The 20882-nt window shown below is 49.9% G+C and overlaps 1 protein-coding gene across 3 annotated transcripts in view; it reads right to left on the reverse strand.

The window, feature by feature from the left end:
* The window catches only part of LOC147110689 (cytochrome P450 2K4-like), a 40529-nt gene extending 20035 nt beyond the window's left edge, over nucleotides 1-20494 (reverse strand). For 2 of the 3 annotated variants that reach the window (XM_086000903.1, XM_086000902.1), the window contains exons 1-2: nucleotides 20037-20483; nucleotides 1618-1780 (exon numbers count right to left, since the gene is read on the reverse strand). In XM_086000903.1, the coding sequence (XP_085857029.1) occupies nucleotides 1618-1780; nucleotides 20037-20237 (364 nt within the window). In that variant the 5' untranslated portion in view covers nucleotides 20238-20483. Of the gene's footprint in view, nucleotides 1-1617; nucleotides 1781-20036 lie in introns of all 3 variants that reach the window. The other variant, XM_086000904.1, reaches the window with a different exon arrangement.
* Nucleotides 20495-20882: the final 388 nt, after the last annotated feature.

The raw sequence follows: 20882 nt of genomic DNA on the forward strand, positions 1-20882 counted from the left end.
CCTGGATGGTGTCGAGCTTCTTGAATGTTGTTAGAGTGGCACTCATCCAGGCAAGTGGAGAGTATTCCATTACACTCCTGACTTGTGACTTGTAGATGGTGGAAAGGCTTTGGGGAGTCAGGAGGTGAGACACTCGCGGCAGAATACCCAGCCTCTGACCTGCATCTGTTGCCACAGTATTTATGTGGCTGAACCAGATAAGTTTTTGGTCAATGGTGACCCCCCAGGAAGTTGATGGTGGGGGATTCGGCAATGCTACTCCCAATGAATGTCAAGAGGAGGTGGTTAGACTCTCGCTTGTTGGAGATAGTCATTGCCTGGCACTTCTGTGGTGCAAATGTTACCTGCCACTTATCAGCACAAGTCTGAATGTCATCCAGGTCTTGTTGCATGCGGGCATGGACTGCTTCATTATCTGAGGAGTTGTGAATGGCGCTGAACACTGTGCAGTCATCAACGAACATCCCCATTTCTTACCTTATGTTGGAGGGAAGGTCATTGATGAAGCAGCTGAAGATGGTTGGGCATAGGACACTGCCCTGAGGAATTCCTGCAGCGATGTCCTGGGGTTGTGATGATTGACCTTCAACCACCACAACCATCTTCCTTTGTGCTAGGTATGACTCCAGCCAGAGGAGCATTTTCCCCCGATTCCCATTGACTTCAGTTTTACTAGGGCTCCTTGATGCCACACTCGGTCATATGCTACCTTGATGTCAAGGGCAGTCACTCTCACCTCACCTCTGGAATTCAGCTCCTTTTGTTTGGACCAAGGCTGTAATGAGCTCGGGAGCCGAGTGGTCTTGGCAGAACCCAAACTGGGCCTCAGTGAGCAGGTTATTGGTGAGTAAGTGCCACTTGATAGCACTGTTGATGATACCTTCCATCACTTTGCTGATGATTGAGAGTAGACTGATGGTGCAGTAATTGGCCAGATTGGATTTATCCTGCTTTTTGTGGACAGGACATACCTGGGCAGTTTTCCACATTGTCAGATAGATGCCAGTGTTGTAGCTGTACTGGAACAGCTTGATTAGAGGTGCGGCTAGCTCTAGAGCACAAGTCTTCAACACAACAACCGGGATGTTGTCGGGGCCCATAGCCTTTGCTGTATCCACTGCGCTCAGCCATTTCTTGATATCATGTGGAATGAATCGAATTGGCTGATGACTGGCTTTTGTAATGGTTGGGACCTCAGGAGGAGGCTGATATGGATCATCCACTCGGCACTTCTGGCTGAAGATGGTTGCAAACGCTTCAGCCTTGTCTATTCTGGTGTATATGCTCCACATGAGCCTCCTCCCACCCAATTTCATCTATCCTCATCACCATATCCTTCAATTTCTTTGTGCATTAATAAATACATTAAGATATTAACACCGCTGTTAAAATAGTAGAAACGAGGATGCCATGTGAACTTGTTAAGCATTGCTACATTAACATCACCAAGTGCAGTTTATAGGCTATTATTTTCAGATAGTATGCAGATATTCTGTGATTAAATACAAATATGTTTTGTAGAGGTTACAGAGAATTAGTTACCAATTTTATTCAAATAGTTATTCCTGTCTTCCAAAGTCCTTTAAATATGATAATGAAGTTAAAGATGAGAGTTACCATATCCCTTTGTAAGTGCCTCAAATATTGGGATGCGTGCTCTTTCTCCAAACTCATCTGGATGGTTGACAAGGGCATCCTTCACTGTCTCATAGCCGGTCAGCACCACAAAATTTGTGGATCCCAGCTTGAGGCTGAATACTGTGCCATACTTCTCGGATAGCTTAAACAAGAGGAATAAGTTTCCATGACCAATTCATTCAATTTGTTTTACACTGTATGTCTTGTGATGCTTCTCTCAATAATGCATTGTGACATGTTCATCTATATGATCAAACTATCATATATCTAAAATACCTCAGAACAGTTCAACATTTACTTCAGCTCAAATAATTGATAACAGTTACCGGATCTCTTGTGGCATTATTCATGGGTAGTCCGCGGTCTGGTGTATGGTAATGTTGTGCTTCTAACCTGTTTGTCCTTTAAAGCCTCTGAAACAGTACTCTCTGTGGCCAAATGGCCTAAATAAGCAAGTGGTAGTAATTATAGCTGCTTGTAACCTCCTGAGGTTAATCACAGGGCTAAGCTCTGGCTCCGGGTCAGAATAACCCATCATTAATTGACTGGCTTTCTTTCAAAATACACAGACAGGACTATTTCAGTAGACCAATTGCATCTGTTCCACTGAACTAATTACCTCTCATCTTGACTAAATTCTTTCCCTCCTTGCCTAGTCTCCACCCACCTACCTCAACTCCATCCCGCAGCATGCTACCCACCACCACCTCAGCACAACCCCAGCCCGGCATGAGTTTGAAAAGGCCATCCGACAACTGAAGAACAACAAGGCCTCAGGAGCAGATGGAATCCCTGCTGAGGCACTAAAGCATGGAAGAGAAGCACTACTGGTGTGAATTCATGAACTCATTTCTCTTATCTGGAAGGAAGAGAGCATGCCAGGGGATCTCAGAGGCGCTGTAATTGTGACCATCTTCAAGAAAGGTGACAAGTCCGATTGCGGTAATTACAGAGGCGTTTACCTGCTGTCTGCCACAGGGAAAGTCATCGCAAGAATCTTCCTCCGCCTGCTTCACGACGAAATGCAGGCCGTGATCCTGACCAACAGTTCCACCAGACCCAATTCACGTATGGACCGGGGTCAATTAAGGCTGTATCAGCGCTCTTCTCGACCTTCCTTGCTGTAATGCTCCATCTCACCCTCAATAAGCTCCCCGCTGGAGTGGAGCTAATTTACAGAACAAACGGGAAACTTTTCAACCTCCGTCACCGCCAGTCCAGATCCAAGGTCATCCCATCCTCTTTCGTCGAATTACAGTATGCAGACGACGCTTGCGTCTGCGCTCACTTGGAGGTCGAACTCCAAACCATCGTCAACACCTTCACCGAAGCGTACAAGAGCATGGGCCTTACACTAAACATCCGTAAGACAAAGGTCCTCTACCAACCTGCCCCCACCACACAGTACTGCCCCCCAATGATCAAAATCCACAACAAGGCCTTGGACAACATGGACCACTTTCCATACCTCAGGAGCCTACTGTCAACCAGGGCAGACGTCGATGACGAAGTCCAACACTGCCTTCAGTGTGCCAGTGCAGCCTTCGGTCACCTGAGGAAGAGAATGTTTGAAGGCCAGGACCTCAAACCCGGCACTAAGCTCATGGTCTACAGAGCAGCAGTGATACCCTCCCTGCTGTATGCGTCAGCGACATGGACCATGTACAGCAGGCACCTCAAAGCACTGGAGAGGTACCACCAACGCTGCCTCCGCAAGATCCTGCAAATTCATTGGCAGGATAGGCGCACCAACATCAGTGTTCTCACTCAGGCCAACATCACCAGCATCAAAGCTTTGACCACGCTCAATCAGCTCCGATGGACGGTTCACATTGTCCGCATGCCCGATACGAGACTCCCAAAACAAGCGCTCTACTCGGAGCTCTGGCACGGCAAGAGAGCCCCAGGTGGACAGAGGAAACACTTCAAGGACACCGTCAAAGCCTCCTTTAAAAAGTGCAACATCCCCACTGACACCTGGGAATCCCTGGCCCAAGACCGCACAAAGTAGAGAAGAAGCATCCGGGAAGGTGCCGACCACCTCGAGTCTCTTCGCCGGGAGCAAGCAGAAGCCAAGCAGAAGCCAAGCGCAAGCAGCGCAAGGAGCGCACGTCAATCCAAGCACTACACCCACTCACCCCTTCAACCACTGTCTGCCCCACCTGTGACAGAGACTGTAGGTCCCGCATTGGACTCATCAGTCACCCGAGAACTCATTTTTAATGTGGAAGCAAGTCTTCCTCGGTTCCAAGGGACTGCCTAAGAAGAAGAGACATATGTGACCATTCTGATGCTCTCAGATTCTCCAGAGGCCCAAATCATCTCCTTATTACCTTCAATGCTCAGTTCCCTGACCACACCATCCCCATTGAAGATGGCTTCCAGGAACTCCACTTCTTTCTTGAGCAGTCCCATCCTCCTCCACTTGACTAAACTTGTTCTTGTCATGTACAATCTCTCTTTTAACTTCATTCATTTCCTCCAATTAATAGCTGTTGCGATGGGATCCCACGTGGATCCCAGCTATGCCTGTTTTTCTTTGTGCGATATGTGGAACAATGTCCAAATCTGATTCAAGCCACCCCCTTGACCCACTACATTGATGGTTGTGTTGGTGCTGCTTCTTGCTTTCACTCTGAGCTGTGAAATACACTAACTGTACTTCTGATTTCTACCCATCTTTGACTCTTCCCTTTTCTCTCTCTCTGGTAATGGTTTTCCACAGATATCTAATGTAAGCCAACAGACTCCCACAGCTACCGGGATTATGCTTCTTTCCACCCTCCTTACTGTAAAAACTCCATCCCTTTCTCTCAGTTTCTCTATCCCTGCTGCATTTACTCTGCTAACCCTGCCTTCTTCACCAAAACCCACAAAATGTCCTTTTTCCTCCCTCATGATTTCACCCCACAGTGGTCAACAGGACCCTTAACCACTTCTGTCCCATGACTCTCTACTCGCCCCTTATCCAAATCTTCCACTCCGCCAGCCTCCACAGTCACCAGATCATTTTCTATTATTTCCATCACCTCCAACCTGATCCCATCACCAAGCAGAACTTCCCCTCCCTTCCCCTCTCTGCTTTCCAGAGGGACTGTTTCCTTCCACTATACCCTTGTCCACTCTTTTACCATCCCCAATTATCTGCTGCCTTCACCCGAGCACTTTTCCATGCAACTGCAGCAGATGTCGATAACTGTCCTTTCACCTCTTCCCAAACTTTCTCCAGGGTCTCCAACATTCCTTCCATATCAGACAGCAATTAATGTGTACTTCCTCCAATCTGGTATACTGCAGTCACTAATCATAGTGCATTCTCTTCTATATTGGGGCGATCAATTGAAGTCTATGGGACCAGCTTGATGAATTTCTCGTTCTGTCAGCAAGTGTGACACTGAGCTCCCCATGACCTGTCACTTTACCACTCACTCTCAATCACACAGTGACCTCTGTCTTTCGCACCAAGTTCCGCTCACCCATCACCCCTGTGCTCGCTGACCTACACTGGCTCCCAGTCCAGCAATGCCTCAATTTAAAAATTCTCATCCTTGTGTTCAAATCCCTCTATAGTCTCACCACTCCCTAACTCTGTAACCTCCTTCAGCCCTACAACTCCTCCGAGATCTCTGCGCTCCTCCAATTCTGGCCTTCTGCACATCCCTGATTTCCATCGCCCCAGCACTGAGGGCCGTGCCTTTAGGTGCCTAGTTCCGAAGCTCTGGAATTCCCTCCCTAAACCTCTCCGCCTCTCTCTCCTCCTTTAAGTCGCTCCTTAAAACATAACATTTTGACCAACATCTGTCCTAATATCTTATGTAGCTTGGTGTCAAATGTCTGATAACGCTCCTGTGAAGCACCTTGGGACATTTAGACTACATTAAAGGTGCTATACAAATGCAAGTTGTTGTTATATTACACTGTTGTGGACAACTGCAACACAAGCTTCAGGAACACTATCTTATTGTTTTCCTTGGCTCTGTGCAGTTCTCTAATCTGACCGTAAATAACCAGATCTTAGTTATATCCTCTATTTTCCAATATTCCAGTTATAGTTCGGGATTGATAAATTCACGATGATAAATTATGCTGTTCTTCAGCATGTTGATATCAGTCACTTTCCAAAGCACTGGAATCCAGCATGCAGTGTAAGCAAATGGAACATGCAACCAAAAATAGAAGCTACCCTTTCAGTATCGATCCATGGAATACTCCAGGATTAGACCCTACTATGGCCCATCTTGAGTACTCATCTGAAAAATATGGCCCTGTCTTTACTCTTAAACAACAAAAACACTAATTTCCTGGCCTCTCATTCAAGGCCACCAGCTTGGCATATTTTCAAGACTCGGCCCAGAAGTACAACATCTCATAACTTAGTCGCAATTCCCAGCTGTCACTGCTTATGGGACGAGAGCCCCTACCAGGGCTAAGTACCAGAGCACCGCGATTCCATGTCTTGCTACATGACAAATGAATGATGACCGCTTCAATTGGCAGGCTGCAAGAACCTGGGAAACTATCTGTGCAGTAGAACCCAACGAGTACTCCTTTAGTGGAGGACAGGTGACTTCAGATCGCATCCTCGACTGGTACATAGTGCCAGCTCCCATTCAAATGATTGGAGCTGATTGGGAGACATCTTCCCCACCGTTTGCAAACCCTTTTCTATCATATAACTGTGTAAAAATAGAAGGCCTAGTGAGTGGCTATCCTCTCAGTTATACTGAGCCCAGGCTTTGTAATCCAAGCCCCCTGGCATTACTAGACCAGTTCAAAAGGGAAGGACACTAACTGAGATATACCTTGAAACCAGCAATGACTCTTTTATGTAAAAAATCAATGACACCAGTTTCTATCTCAACTCCAGTCAACAAAATCATTACTCTATCACGTGCACAAGTAGCCGATGTTTTATCAACTAATCTTCACTCAATATTGACATCACTTCATTGCCAACTGTTCTTTTGATAAAAGTTTGTTCTGTTTACACAAAGTTAAACTAAAATAGAAGTCACAAACCTGTGCTGCCCGTGTCCTAACTCCTTCCAAGTCCTGTTCAACCGCCACCCCTGTGCTCGCTGACCTACATTGGCTCCCGGTTAAGCAACGCCTTGATTTTAAAATTCTCATTCCTGTTTGCAAGTTCCTAATTGGCCTCCCCGCTCCCTAACTCTGTTACCTCCTCCAGCCTTACCACCCCCCGAGATCTCTGTATTCCTCCAATTCTGGCCTCTTGCACAACCCTGATTTTCTTCACTCCACCATTGGTTTCCGTGCCTTCAGCTGCCAAGGCCCTAAGCTCTGGAATTCCCTCCCTAAATCTCTCCACCTCTCTTACCTCTTTTAAGACGCTCGTTAAAACCTACCTCTTTGACCAAGGTTTTTGTCATCTGCCCTAATACTCCGTATGTGGTTCGGTGTCAAATTTTGTTTTCTAAAGCTCCTGCGGCATTTTACTATGGTAAAGGCGCTATATTAATGCAAGTTGTTGTTGTTGTGACAATTTGTATTTATATAATGGCCCAGAAATTCGGGTCTCCACGGGTGAGTACGCACGGGGTACTCACCCGTAGGCCCAATGGAAGTGCCGGTTTCCTGCATGCACTGTGCATGCGCGGGAAACCTGCACTTCCATTCCCCTGAACGAAGGGGTTAAGAGGTCGAACGCGTGTGTGGGAGAGGCTGCGTGGGTGCATCGAACTTCTGTTTTTTTTGCAGGTTTTCCCAGGAGGGTAAGTCTGCAGAAGTTACACATATAAAAAGCAGGCATAAGGCCTGCTTTTTACAAGGTAAGTGGTGAATTAGTTAAAATTAAAACATTTTTCCACAGGTTTATTATTTTTAAATACTTTAAAGCAAGGTAAGTTTATTTTTAGCCCCATTAGAACATAAAATTATTTTTTTCAAAAATTTAAATTATTGTTTAAAATAGTTATTTCATGTAATTTATAGTTTATTTAAAAAATGTGATTTAAAAAAAAATTATTTGAAGGTTTAGTGCTGTTTTGGGGCTTATAGTATTTATAAGTTTTGACAGCTCTTCCTGTCAAACTTATGAATGGGCATTCCCTGCTCCGATTGGCTCCCCATGGCCCATGTGATCCCAGGGGACGCATCGAACTAACTGCGCCCCTGGAATAAGCAAGCCCTGCGCGCCGGCAGCTGGACCAGGCCCCGGATCGGAATTCCACGGGGGCCCACAGCTCAATGGCCGGCGCTGTAAGATTCACTAAATTTTCATTAAATAATCACGTAGGAAAGTAGGGTTAATAAAACAGCTTTATTGACCAAAAGAAGCTTATACAGAGAAACCTTTGATAAAAGGGCACACAAAATGGCCGCCAGACCTCATGACCAGCTTCTGGGACCATTTGAATTTCTGTTACTGCAAGCCAGACAGGCTTGTGGATTGAGGACATTAAAAGCCCGCGGAAACCAGTTTCGGGAAGCTGAAACTCATGGAACTGAGCATACATATTGATTAGATTATAAGTACAGGACAGATTTGGGTGGCAGGATGAGACCCATCAAGAAATGGGCGGACAATTGAACGAACGCTTTAAACCCATTACACTGTACAAAGAGAAGCCGCTTAACAGCCATCCAGGGCAATCTCCAGACTGATCAATATACAAACCAAGTTACGGTAACAAAGCAAAGACATTATCGGCCCAGGAAGGCCAGTTAAGCTATCACCGACTCCCGTTATGAAGACAAAACCCCCCTGCAGAGAGTTCTGCCCGCCAAAATTATTACAAAGACAGGACTATGATTTGGCGGGAGATAAGAATGTTCCAAAAGGGTATAACTGTGGATTGAAAAAAGTCCATCTGGAGCACTTCGGTTCGGACCTTCGGAACAATTTCGGTTCGGAACGTGTTCGATGTTCGGCCAGGCAAGGCCCGGCCATGACGGGAAGACGACGAGGGAGGCCCGGGTACTTTTGTCGGGAGATCATCGACGACCCAGGCCGGAGAAGAAGACACTCAGGTCCCGGAGCCCAGGATCCAGTTCTTCAACATCACATCGGTAATGGATTCATCCGTGTGCATCCAGTTCTTAAAAATCACATCGGTAACGGATCCATCCGTGGCGAGCGCTCACCAAGGCTGTATCAGCTGCCTCCATCACAGGAGAACCAAGAGGAAAACAAGCTGCGCCAGAAGCTTCCAAACCCACGTGACAACGGAAAGCTGTGTCGAAAGGCTGCAAAGCCTTTTTTTTCTCGCAATTCTTAAAGTGGTGAGCATGATCCCGAGTCCCTCAAATCGAAACTTAGTTAGGTTTAGGGGAGGGGGTTAAGGGTAATTGTAATGTGTTACCCCTTTCACGATGTGCCGTGTGCTCCCCATTTCTATAGAGTTAAATTTATAGATGTGTGCATGCTTGTAGTTGCTTTAATCTGTGCATATGACATGTATTTTATAATGCTGCAAACTGTTCAATAAAGGCATCCATTTCGTGCTGTTCGACCTGGTCTACTGAGTTTTCTCTGCACTACAGCTCCCTGCACCTAAGTCCAAGGTCTAGAACCGTAGGGGCAAGTGGGTCGAACCACTCATGGGTAATTATTGCAAGAAGCCTGGCAGGAGACCAGAGCAAGCAAGAGAACCCCCCTACAGAGATGGTGACCGCGGCAGGACCTTGGCAGCAGGAATGTAGTGTTTTAGATCAAGGTCTGAATAAACGAAATGTGATGGATGAGAGAATAGCGGATTATGTTTTTGGGAAGGTAAACCTTACAAAACAGTGGATATCCGACCTATTAAGAGATAGGCGCCCGCTAGACGCAGCCATCAAGTGGACAGAAAGCAAAGAGCACAAAAGATCTGTAGAAAAAGCGGTCTGGCTGATGTGCTACAAGAAGCAAGTCCAGCTTTTGGACCAAGTCGTTGTAGCACAGACGGCCCAGATCAAAGGGTTACTAGCAGAAGTAGAGGAAAAGGTTGCGGGATGAAAGAGACTGATTGCATCGCTCAACGCGCTGAATCAGGAACGCCACTCCGTAACCAATCGCCATGAGACCAAGATAGATTACTTGGAGTTTCAGGTCACTGAGGCCAAGACCAGTGAAGGAAGAATAAGAGACAGGTGTGTCCGCCTAGCTCAGCAGGTAAAGGCACAGGAGGAGAGTATTCTGGGAGCTAGAGCAGCGTACAAGATGGCCATCGAGGATAGGTCTGAGAACGCCGACCATAGCGCTTGCCAAAGGGAGCTAGAGGACCTGAGAACGGCCCTAGCGAAGGCAAACGGCTTGGTGTGTCTCATAAACCCACCAGCGAGCCATCTACAGTTAGCCAGGGCATCCAAAAGACCGATTCCGCGAGAGGCAGTTGGGGTACCAACCACCGAGCCCTCGGCACCTCCCAGCTATGATGAGTCTTGGGTTGCGGGGGAGGAAACGGTGGAGTTAGACGAAGAGATTCCTGAGGTAGAGCAGCCCCAGGTAGTAGGGTCGAAGCCGGCACCGATGTGTCCCGCTCGACACCGGAGGCTCGGTTCGGACAATGACAATGGCGATGACGGACCCCTCATGAATCAGATCGTAATGCCCCACAGCGCACAACAGCTAAGGGCAATGATAAGCTACATCCCAAAACTCTCCGAGTCAGGAGATCCCTCCGTCCATTTTAGGGACATGGAGCAAACCGCAGCAGTTAATGACTGCGACGGGGTAGAGCAGTCCAGAATGCTGCTGTTCTCCCTGGACAGCTCGATCCTCCAGTGTCTCTCTGACGAGAGCAAGAGAGGGCACAGGGAGTATGAGGTTTTACGGGACGAGGTCCTGGAGGTTATGGGGGAAGATGACGGAAGTCCGTTCCTCCGATTGGGTAGGACGGTACAGCTAGAGGGAGAGCCCCCACGGGTTTTCGCCGGAAGGTTGTGGCCAGTGTATTGGCGCAGCTGCCCGGGCGGGCCGGCCCGGGACGGGCTGGACGCTGGTCAAAGGGCTCATTGGCTCCAGTGCCTGGTCACCAATTGCTTGCCACAGGTGAGGGAGCAGGCCAAAACATGGTTTGACCCCAATAACCCCCGCTCCACGGAGGAGATAGTACTTGATCAGCTCACGATAGGTTACAGGAACAGCAGGAGTAAGGAAGTGCCTCCCCCGAAGGGAAAGGTGCATGAGGTGAGGCCTGCAGCTCCTGTGAAAAGAGAGTGGCATCAGGAGGGGAATCGCCCTCCCCAAGCCAAGAGTAGTTGCTACGGGTGTGGGAAGGAAGGTCACTGGTGCCGGGACTGTAAAAATCCCTGGAAGGATTTAAAGGGAAAAGCTCCCTCAGCCCCAGCCCAAACGCCCATCCAGGAGAAAGGAGCCGATGTGTCAATCCATCCCGCTGCGATCGAGTCAGTTTTAGAGGCAATGCGGTCTCTAATGACCTTGCAGGGGAAGGTGGCAGTCGCCAACGGCCCTGTTGCTCCCCCAGCCCCAACCGCAGCGCCCCAATGACTAAAGCCCGCGCAGCCCGTCTACCTGTGTCCGCTCCGATATGACGCGTGGAGAAGACCCCTTGTGGAGATGGAGGTAGAGAAGGAAAAGGGTAGTTACCTGTTGGATACGGGGGCATCATGTACCGTGATCCACACAGCTAAACCTTTTGCCTCACCTCTGTCTACCCAGGCTCCATTCTCATTAGCGGGTTTCACAGGCAAAGAACAGGCTGGCGCGTTCTCCATCCCGCTCTCCATTCATTTGGGAGCACTCCACACCACATGGACGTGTATCCTGATGAAGTGGAACGTGGGGGGTGGTAAAGGCATTCTCAGGTCTGATTTCTTGGTGGAACACGGGATCCTCGTGGACCTTAGAAATCACTGTCTCTGGGGAGCCGAGAATGGGTTAGGCAAGGTAGTCGTGATCCCAGAGAAGGGAGAAAAGTGGACCCTGTGCACCATGAAGCCGTCAGGAGGTTACGACCTCGAGCTTATGGTCGCGGACGTCCCAACGGACTTGCAAGCGTTTGTGTCGGACAATCTGACCGCATTTGCCACCCACAAGCACGACTGTGGGAGGGTCACCGGGTTTGAGGTCAGCGTAGACGGGGACCCCATGTTCCGAACCCAAAAGCAGTATAACTTCCCCAAGGAAGCAGAACCCGACATGGAGACAGCAATATCTTCGTTGGTGCAGCAGGGCGTGTTGAGGCCGATAGCCACTCACGTGAACTCCCCATTATGGCCGGTAAGGAAGCCGGACAATTCATGGAGGGTCACGGTGGACTACAGAGTCCTCAACAGTAACATTCCAGCCTGCGCGCCCACGGTAGCAGCAGTTGCCGACCTAATAGGGAGTATTCCAGCATCCGTGACCACGTTCACGGTGCTGGATATCTCGAACGGTTTTTAGTCCATTCCGTTGCGGCGGGAGGATCAGTACAAGTTTGCCTTTACTTTTAAAGGGCAACAGTACACTTGGAACTGCTTGCCACAGGGTTTCCACAACAGCCCCAGCATTTTCCATCAGTGCATGGCAGGAAGTTTAAAGGAATTTAGCCAGCCCAATCAGATAGTGCAGTATGTGGACGACTTGCTCCTGTTCACGGATTCAAGGGAGGAGCACGGCCCACTATTAGCCGAATTATTGGAGCTACTGGAAAGGAAGGATTTTAAAGTAAACCCAAAGAAAGCACGGGTCGGCCAGCAGGAGGTGAAATTCCTGGGTCTGACCATCTGCGCTGGGGAAAGAGCCATAGATAAGGCTAGGCGGGAATCGGTGCAAGATTTGCCGATTCCTAACACAGTAACGGGTGTGAGGTCCTTTTTGGGACTGACCGGGTACTGCAGAGACTTCATCGAGGACTATGCAGCCACAGCAGCCCCGCTACTCCGACTCTTACACAAGGGAGTCGAGTGGTCTTGGGACGAGGGTTGTCAGGCAGCATTCGAGAAGTTGAAAAGGGACCTGCAGACCGCGCCAGCCCTAGGGGCCATAGATGGGGGGGAGGAGTTTTTCCTGGAAGTAGCCGCCAGTGGAGACAGCCTGAGCGCCATGCTGCTCCAGGAGCGACACGGCAAGCTGAGGCCGGTGGTCTACTCCTCCAGGGTGCTTACGGATGTGGAGAGGAGTTTTTCCAATTGCAAACGGCATCTCCTGGCCACGCATTGGGCTGTGAACAGATCAGCGATCTTCACAGGAACCTCTCCCATCACTCTCCTCACCCATCACACACCCACAAAGATGCTTCTGGATGGAAGGATTAAGGATGGGACCGTAAGCAGCACTCGGATTGCGCGCTGGACCCTCCTCCTTTCCCAGGTGGATCTCAAGGTTAAAGGTCTTTGCGAGCCGAAGCTCGCGGCCAACATGGTATATCCCGGAACAGCCCATCGGTGTTCCGTCGAAGGGGTATGGGAGGTCAACATAGGTTTACGGGCCGGGATACACCCCACAGGCCGCGAGATCTACGTAGACGGTTCCAGCACGGTATCTGCTGGCGAACGACTCACAGGGTGTGGAGTTTATGACCCCGCGGCAAACATTGCCCTGGCGATTAGGCTCCCCAGCACTATGAGTGCACAGCAGGCTGAACTGTCCACGGTGGCGTACGTGGTTACCCACCCCGAGATCTTCCCAACCCCATACACGATTTGCTCGGACAGCATGTTCACATGCAATTCGTGTACGGAATACCTGGCCATTTGGTCTCGTCGCGGATATACCTCCACGGACGGACGACCTTTAACAGTTAAGCCCTTGCTGGAAAAGATCCTGGCAGCAGTGGGGGAGGAAGGGGAGGTGTTCATCCACAAGGTGAAGGCTCATTCCACCACAGAACCCCGCAGTCAGTGTAACCAGCAGGCGGATGCGCTAGCCAGGGAGGGTGCCCGCAACGGCATTTTCTGGGACCCCTATGGACCCGGACCCATGGCAGCGATCCGAGGCAGGGAGGGGACTCCAGGGAACACAGGGGTGACACCGCCCCTAGACCTAAAGACCATCCAAACCCTGGATCCCGCCCTGAAAACAGTCCTCAATGCTATTGCTGAGGGCAAGCAGGTAGCGGGTCCATACAGTACGGCAGCCCTCTCCGTCAAGGAAGGCATGTTGTTCTGGGAGGAACAGTGGGTTGTGCCGCAGCAGCACCGAAGGGAATTCCTTCAACTGGCCCATGAGGGTCCAGGGGCAGGACACCCCGGGCCTGAGGTTACCTGGCAACGGGTAGAGCAGGCGGGATGGTGGCCGGGACTTCGAGACGATGTCCGCGAGTTCTGTGCAAGCTGTCTTGTGTGCGCTGCAAACAACCCAGCCCCCCAGAAAAGGAAGGTGCCCATGGGGCACATCAGGAGGGTAGAGGGACCATGGCAGTCGATACAGGTCGACTACATAGGGCCCGTGCCCACCGCCCAGGGAGGCTATAAGTACTCCCTTGTCCTGGTGGATGTGTTTACCAAGTGGGTAGAAGCCTTCCCGTGTAGAACAGCTACGGCGCTGGGTACTGCCAAGATCTTGGTCCGGGAAGTGTTCTCACGGTGGGGGCTCCCCTGGTTTGTTGAGTCCGACCGAGGGAGTCATTTCACCGGCCAAGTGATGCAGAACACCCTCATGCTCTTGGGCATTGAAGGGAAGTGGCATGTAGCGCACAATCCCCAGTCATCCGGAATTGTTGAACGCATGAACCGGACCCTCAAGGAAAAGCTGAGGAAAGAGGCAACGGGCTCGCCCCAGAAGTGGGCGGAGATCCTCCCTCTAGTCCTCATGGGGATCCGGGCCAGCCAGTCCAAAAGTACGGGGCACTCCCCGCACGAGTTAATGACTGGGAGGATCATGCAAATACCCACCCATGTACTAGCCCCGGTGCTCACTGAGGGCCAGCTCCAAGAGGTGAATCGGGACAAGTTCGTCCAAACCCTTTTGGAGCGCCTGAAACAGGTTTATGAGCAAGCGGCTGGGAACATGGGGAGACAGCATCAGGGCAATCGACTGTTGCTGGAACCCCGTAAGAAGCAAGAGTGGGAAGTCGGAGACCAGGTCATGGTTAGGAACTATGCCCGAGTAGGGAGCCTAGAACCACTGTACATGGGGCCCTACAGCATTGTAGACAAGGCCAGCCCCATGGTGTACGCAGTGAAGGTGCCCCGACGTACTAAATGGTTTCACATTAACCAGTGTAAATTGTTTAAGCCGGGTGCACAAGGGCCAACAACAGGGGCCAGGTCTGAGGACAGAAATCCTCAGCCTGAGACAGGGTCACAGACCACACAGGCTGGAACTGTAGCCTGCGTGAGGGGAGGAGTCATCCCATCGGAGTGGGAGTTCTCCCCGTTAGTTTGGGATTCGGACGAGGGAGAGCCCGAACAGCTCAACCCCGCCCCTGACCCGATCACGGAGGAGGAGGAGACGGAGGACGAAGGTCCCGCCCCCGACTCGAGCATAGGGGAGGTAGGGATTGGGGGTGGAGACTCACCACCTGTGGGGACAGGTGGGGTGGAGTCGGATGCCACGGATCCCAGCCCCAGGGGGGTGGAGCCTGAGGGAAGGGAGCCGGAGCCGGCAGCTGTGGTGGGACCACAGGCTGCGACGGTGGAGGTCCCGATCCCCGGTCCGTTAGCCCTGGGAGCCTCGCCCAAGGTGCCCCCTTGTAGGTCGGCTCGGACGCCTCAGCCCAGAAAGTCTTGGCCAGATTCTCCTTACTTCCCCCAACATCGATCCACGGTAGCCCAGGAAAGACACGATTCCCGTTCAGCAGCGACAGGCTGCGGGGGATCAAAGCCGAAGTTCAGTGCAGCCCCGCCACAGGGAGCGGCACGCTGCAGCCCTCACAGGAATTAGGTAGGCCGCCCGAAGGAGGGCGGCGCTGTACATAAGTTTAGGTATGCTACGTTTAGGTAATGATAAGTTAAGTTAAGTAATTTTAATGTTAGTTTAAGGCATGTAAAGTTTAAGATGATGGGGATGTTTTAAAAGGTAGTTTTCGAAGTCTGCCCAGTATGTGTGTTTGTTTGGAAGCGGGGTCAAGGGACCCGAGCGTCCGTTTAATTAGGCCAGCGCCTATTGGGAGCCTGGCTACATCATCTTATCGGTTACAGAAACCAGGAATACAATGGAGAGGGTTCTCGTGGTGCTCGCGGCGATCGGGTGCGGGCTGGCCTACCGAGGCCGCACCAAGGACGTCGTCGTGTTCGGATGCTCTGGGGACACAGCCCCCATCGCGACGGATGGGACGGGGAAGCGAGAGGTTGAGGAAACCGCCACCTACTTCCACCAAGGGAGATGGCCAGGATGGCTGGGGTCGAATTCTACAGAATACTCCAGCAAATCCGGGTTTGCCTACCAAGAGACTTCATTACTGTGCCCTCGGGTGAGGATCATTGCACCCAGAGTCAGCGTTACCATGGGAAAGAGGATCTGTTTGGTGTGTAATGGGAACGTACCGCTAAGTAGATGGTGGTGGCTTCGAAAGCTGGGAAAGAATATGAAGAACTCTACAATCGAGTGGGAGCGACTGGGTAACAATACCCATCGGACAATTACGGGGACTCACGGACAATTATGTGTGTGTTGGGACAAGTGGTGGGAACCAGATGAAGGGATATATGTCTGCATGTGGGGTTCGATGTACGTTTGCCCCAAAGGCATATCCATCTTTTTCCAGAGGCAGTGGCAGGATGAAGGGAAAGGGATGAGGTGGGACGTCAGCACCCGGGCGTGCGGAGTCCCATTCTCCCCGATTCCGGTAAACGCCACTGAACTCATCACCCGCCCACGCAAGCCCCTGCCCACGATTCCGGTAGCACTAGCCCAGAAGGAAGGGTGCCCCACCACCACAAAGGGACCCGGGAACGGTTTAGTATTGGTACCCACCGGTCAGATGCTGTACCAAGGGGTACACTACGCGGTGGCCTCAGTGATTTTAAACCTCACTGAGGTACGATTGCCGGAGTGGTGTCCCAAGGAAATGGAGCAATTGTACCAGGTCCTGTTAACCAGGATGTTCAGACAATTTTATGAGTTTGACTTTGCCGACATCGACAAAGCCGAATTGTACACCATACCACAGGAAGTTTTGGATCGGGTAGGGAGGCAAAGAAGGGGTACTGTAAATGACATCTTCACTGCTTTTAGTACCGGGACGTCTGTTGTCAACGCTCTAGACAACGTGGAGCTGCAGACACAGATTAATGGTCTAAAGGCCCAGTTAAGGAACATACTGACAAATGAAAATAAGGTAGTGGGTTCTGAGCTACATGAGGACCAGGCCATGACACTACACTTAAAAGAAATAATCGCTGAGCTGGAGAAACACGCTAGAACGGTAAATGCACTCATTAGGGAGGATCGGAATGCGTCCGATCAGGCTGCACAGAACGAGGCTTGTGTGCTATACGGGGCATGGTTACTGGGCGAGGGCCGCAGTAATCTGGAGGATTTAAAACAAGGTTTGGTCCCGTCCTGGATCAGCAATAAGCACTTGCAAGCGCTCCACCCTTTTGAGAATGCATTAAGTCCGTGCCAGCTCAGACTAGCTGCAGAGGCGTACCCAGTCCCAGTGGACTGTGGACGCTCGAATCACACTATCATGGGAATAGTGGTGAGGATGCCGGTGTTGGGTCCCACAGCAAAACCCGCCCCGGTATACAGTGTGGAGAACATTGGAGTCATTCAGGGGGGTGCGCACATTCGTTACGCAGTGGTCCCACCTTATGTCATCAGATGGGAGCGTACGATGACAGGCACCGACCTCTCGGGGTGTCGAAGCCGGGGAGCACACATCATCCTGTGTCCCCAGCACTTGAATGCCTTTTTAAAACCACAGTGCGGGTTCAGAGCCGCTAGCGCGAAGCCGGTAAATTGCACCATGGAGGCAATGGCAAAAGACCATGTGCCCCTGCAGGTGGCATATATCAGAGGTGGAACATACTGTGTTACCACTGCAGCGCCTCACTACCACCACGGACAGCACGGGTGGTGTCCGGTCAGTGACAGCAGTTTCTGTTTCAAACCCAGGGCTGAAGTTCAAGTGGCACAACAGCGAATTGTCCCCATTCCTGTACCTTCCACTGTTCACCTCACTGTAAAAGAGAATTTCACAGATTTTCAGCGATTCGTTGCGCATTTTGGGTATGTCATTCCCCCTCTCCCCGAACACCTCACCAAGATTTTAAAAGCCGTAATAGCCTCACAGAAGCATTTTTACACATTAGAGCAGAAGACATTGGAAATAGGGAAAGACATATTAGACATAGTCACCCCACCATGGTGGGACCTGTTCACTAATATAGAGATCCCACCCTGGATTAGAATAGCATCCCACATCCTAGTAGTGTGTCAGGTTTTGATTGTAATATATTTACTGTTCGTGCATTGCAAGAGAGGCAAATGCCTCCAGAGGCATGAGAACACAGGAGAATGGAGAGAACGCTATGTACGAGTGGGTGAAGAGACCCCCGCTTAGGCTGCTATGTATTAAAGGATAAAGCGTCCCTCCACTCTTGGTTTTGGTTACTATATGATTTAAGTGTATGAATACTGTTGTGTTATAACCGTTGATCGGTTTTCTATTTTTGATTAATAAAATGTGCATGCAGGTGGTATAAGGGGTATCGGCCCCTTTCACATCTGAAAGATGAATGTGTTATAGTTTGAGGTAGTACTGCCTATGGTTGTCCAACTATACACAATGTAATTTTCTGAAATGGGAACTGCATGTGTCGTGGGGGTCATAGATAGTTAATTACCAGGAATGTTTGGATGTGGGGAATCAGGGAAAATTTGCTCACCAAGGGTTATTGATACTTTAAGCAAGCTATCAGTATCACAGGAGGGACTGTAAGATTCACGAAATTTTCATTAAATAATCACGTAGGAAAGTAGGGTTAATAAAGCAGCTTTATTGACCAAAAGAAGCTTATACAGAGAAACCTTTGATAAAAGGGCACACAAAATGGCCGCCAGACCTCATGACCAGCTTCTGGGACCATTTGAATTTCTGTTACTGCAAGCCAGACAGGCTTGTGGATTGAGGACATTAAAAGCCCGCGGAAACCAGTTTCGGGAAGCCGAAACTCATGGAACTGAGCATACATATTGATTAGATTATAAGTACAGGACAGATTTGGGTGGCAGGATGAGACCCATCAAGAAATGGGCGGACAATTGAACGAATGCTTTAAACCCATTACACTGTACAAAGAGAAGCCGTTTAACAGCCATCCAGGGCAATCTCCAGACCGATCAATATACAAACCAAGTTACGGTAACAAAGCAAAGACATTATCGGCCCAGGAAGGCCAGTTAAGCTATCACCGACTCCCGTTATGAAGACAAAACACCCCTGCAGAGAGTTCTGCCTGCCAAAATTATTACAAAGACAGGACTATGATTTGGCGGGAGATAAGAATGTACCAAAAGGGTATAACTGTGGATTGAAAAAAAGTCCAGCTGGAGCACTTCGGTTCGGACCTTCGGAACAATTTCGGTTCGGAACGTGTTCGGTGTTCGGCCAGGCAAGGCCCGGCCACGACGAGAAGACGACGAGAAGAATTCGGCTTGGAAGCCAGCTCGGCCAGGCAAGGCCCGGCCACGACGGGAAGACGACGAGAGAGGCCCGGGTACTTTTGTCGGGAGATCATCGACGACCCAGGCCGGAGAAGAATATACTCAGGTCCCGGAGCCCAGGATCCAGTTCTTCAACATCACATCGGTAACGGATTCATCCGTGTGCGTCCAGTTCTTAAAAATCACATCGGTAACGGATCCATCCGTGGCGAGCGCTCACCAAGGCTGTATCGGCTGCCTCCATCGCAGGAGAACCAAGAGGAAAACAAGCTGCGCCAGAAGCTTCCAAACCCACGTGACGACGGAAAGCTGTGTCGAAAGGCTGCAAAGCCTTTTTTTTCCGCAATTCTTAAAGTGGTGAGCATGATCCCGAGTCCCTCAAATCGAAACTTAGTTAGGTTTAGGGGAGGGGGTTAAGGGTAATTGTAATGTGTTACCCCTTTCACGATGTGCCGTGTGTTCCCCATTTCTATAGAGTTAACTTTATAGATGTGTGCATGCTTGTAGTTGCTTTAATCTGTGCATATGACATGTATTTTATAATGCTGCAAACTGTTCAATAAAGGCATCCATTTCGTGCTATTCGACCTGGTCTATTGAGTTTTCTCTGCACTACAGCTCCCTGCACCTAAGTCCAAGGTCTAGAACCGTAGGGGCGAGTGGGTCGAACCACTCATGGGTAATTATTGCAAGAAGCCTGGCAGGAGACCAGAGCAAGCAAGAGAAACCCCCTACAGCGCGCAAGGTAAGTGCAGGTCAGGGGCTTACAACCGCGGGAAGCCCCGACCGAAATTTCTGGGCCATTGCCTTTAACATAGAGAAAACTCCCAAGGCATTTCACGGAGGTGGCAAACAGCTAAATAGGCCACCAATTGACTGTATGAGTCTCATAGCCTCTTACCTCCATCAAAGATTTTTGTGGCTTCTTCAGATCCAACCTGTGCAGGTTGCCAATCACTGGGAGAGGAACAGGTCCTGGTGGGAAGTTGATGGTCCCATGAGATTTAGTCCCAGTGTTAAAATACACGAGCAGGATAATGGTCAGAGTAGCCAGCAGCACCACCGTGATTGCATCCAAAGGGAAAACACTTGCAAACAACATACTGGGATCGAAACTGGTGGGACCCAATCTTTCAACTGGGTGTGCGCTGGAAGGAGTTAGTTTATGTTACAACTTAGTACCTTTTCGAATGGTCGAGAGGTGAGCCCAAAACCGCTTAAATCATAAGCTCACACAGCTCGAAGTGGTTTGAAGTTGTTACTCTCCGGCTAACCAGAGCTGGTCTGGTTCCAACCTCGCACTGCAGTACTTTATGGCAGGGTCCCGCCTCTCCAAACCAAGAGCAAGTGACTCTCCCTCCTCGGGGCCCCAAATACTCAAAGTTCAACACACCCCTCCCCGCCAGTGGTAATAACATCCGTGTCGTTTACAAAAAAAAATTAATAAATCGCGTCTAGATTAACAATTAGTTTTTCTTCTCCGTATCCCTGGGACTGTATAATTACATTCTATCCTGTGAAACATTAAACAAAAACTCTGAACCAAAAGAAACTTGATCTGTGTTTTCTTTTCCAGAGCCAGTGTTTTGTCAACCGGATTTGGTTCCTCGGGTAACACACTTGGCAAAACTTTCTTTGTCCTTCTGAGATTTTGCTGGGATTTTGCTCAAGAAAAACCTTTTTTGAACAGTTTTTCATCCCCATGGGCCAAGAGAATACAGAGTGATAGCCTGCCTCAGGTACACGT

Source organism: Somniosus microcephalus, chromosome 11, assembly GCF_052327205.1.
Source record: "Somniosus microcephalus isolate GS21.2 chromosome 11, FLI_Smic_1.0, whole genome shotgun sequence".
NCBI classification, from domain to species: Eukaryota; Metazoa; Chordata; class Chondrichthyes; order Squaliformes; family Somniosidae; genus Somniosus; species Somniosus microcephalus.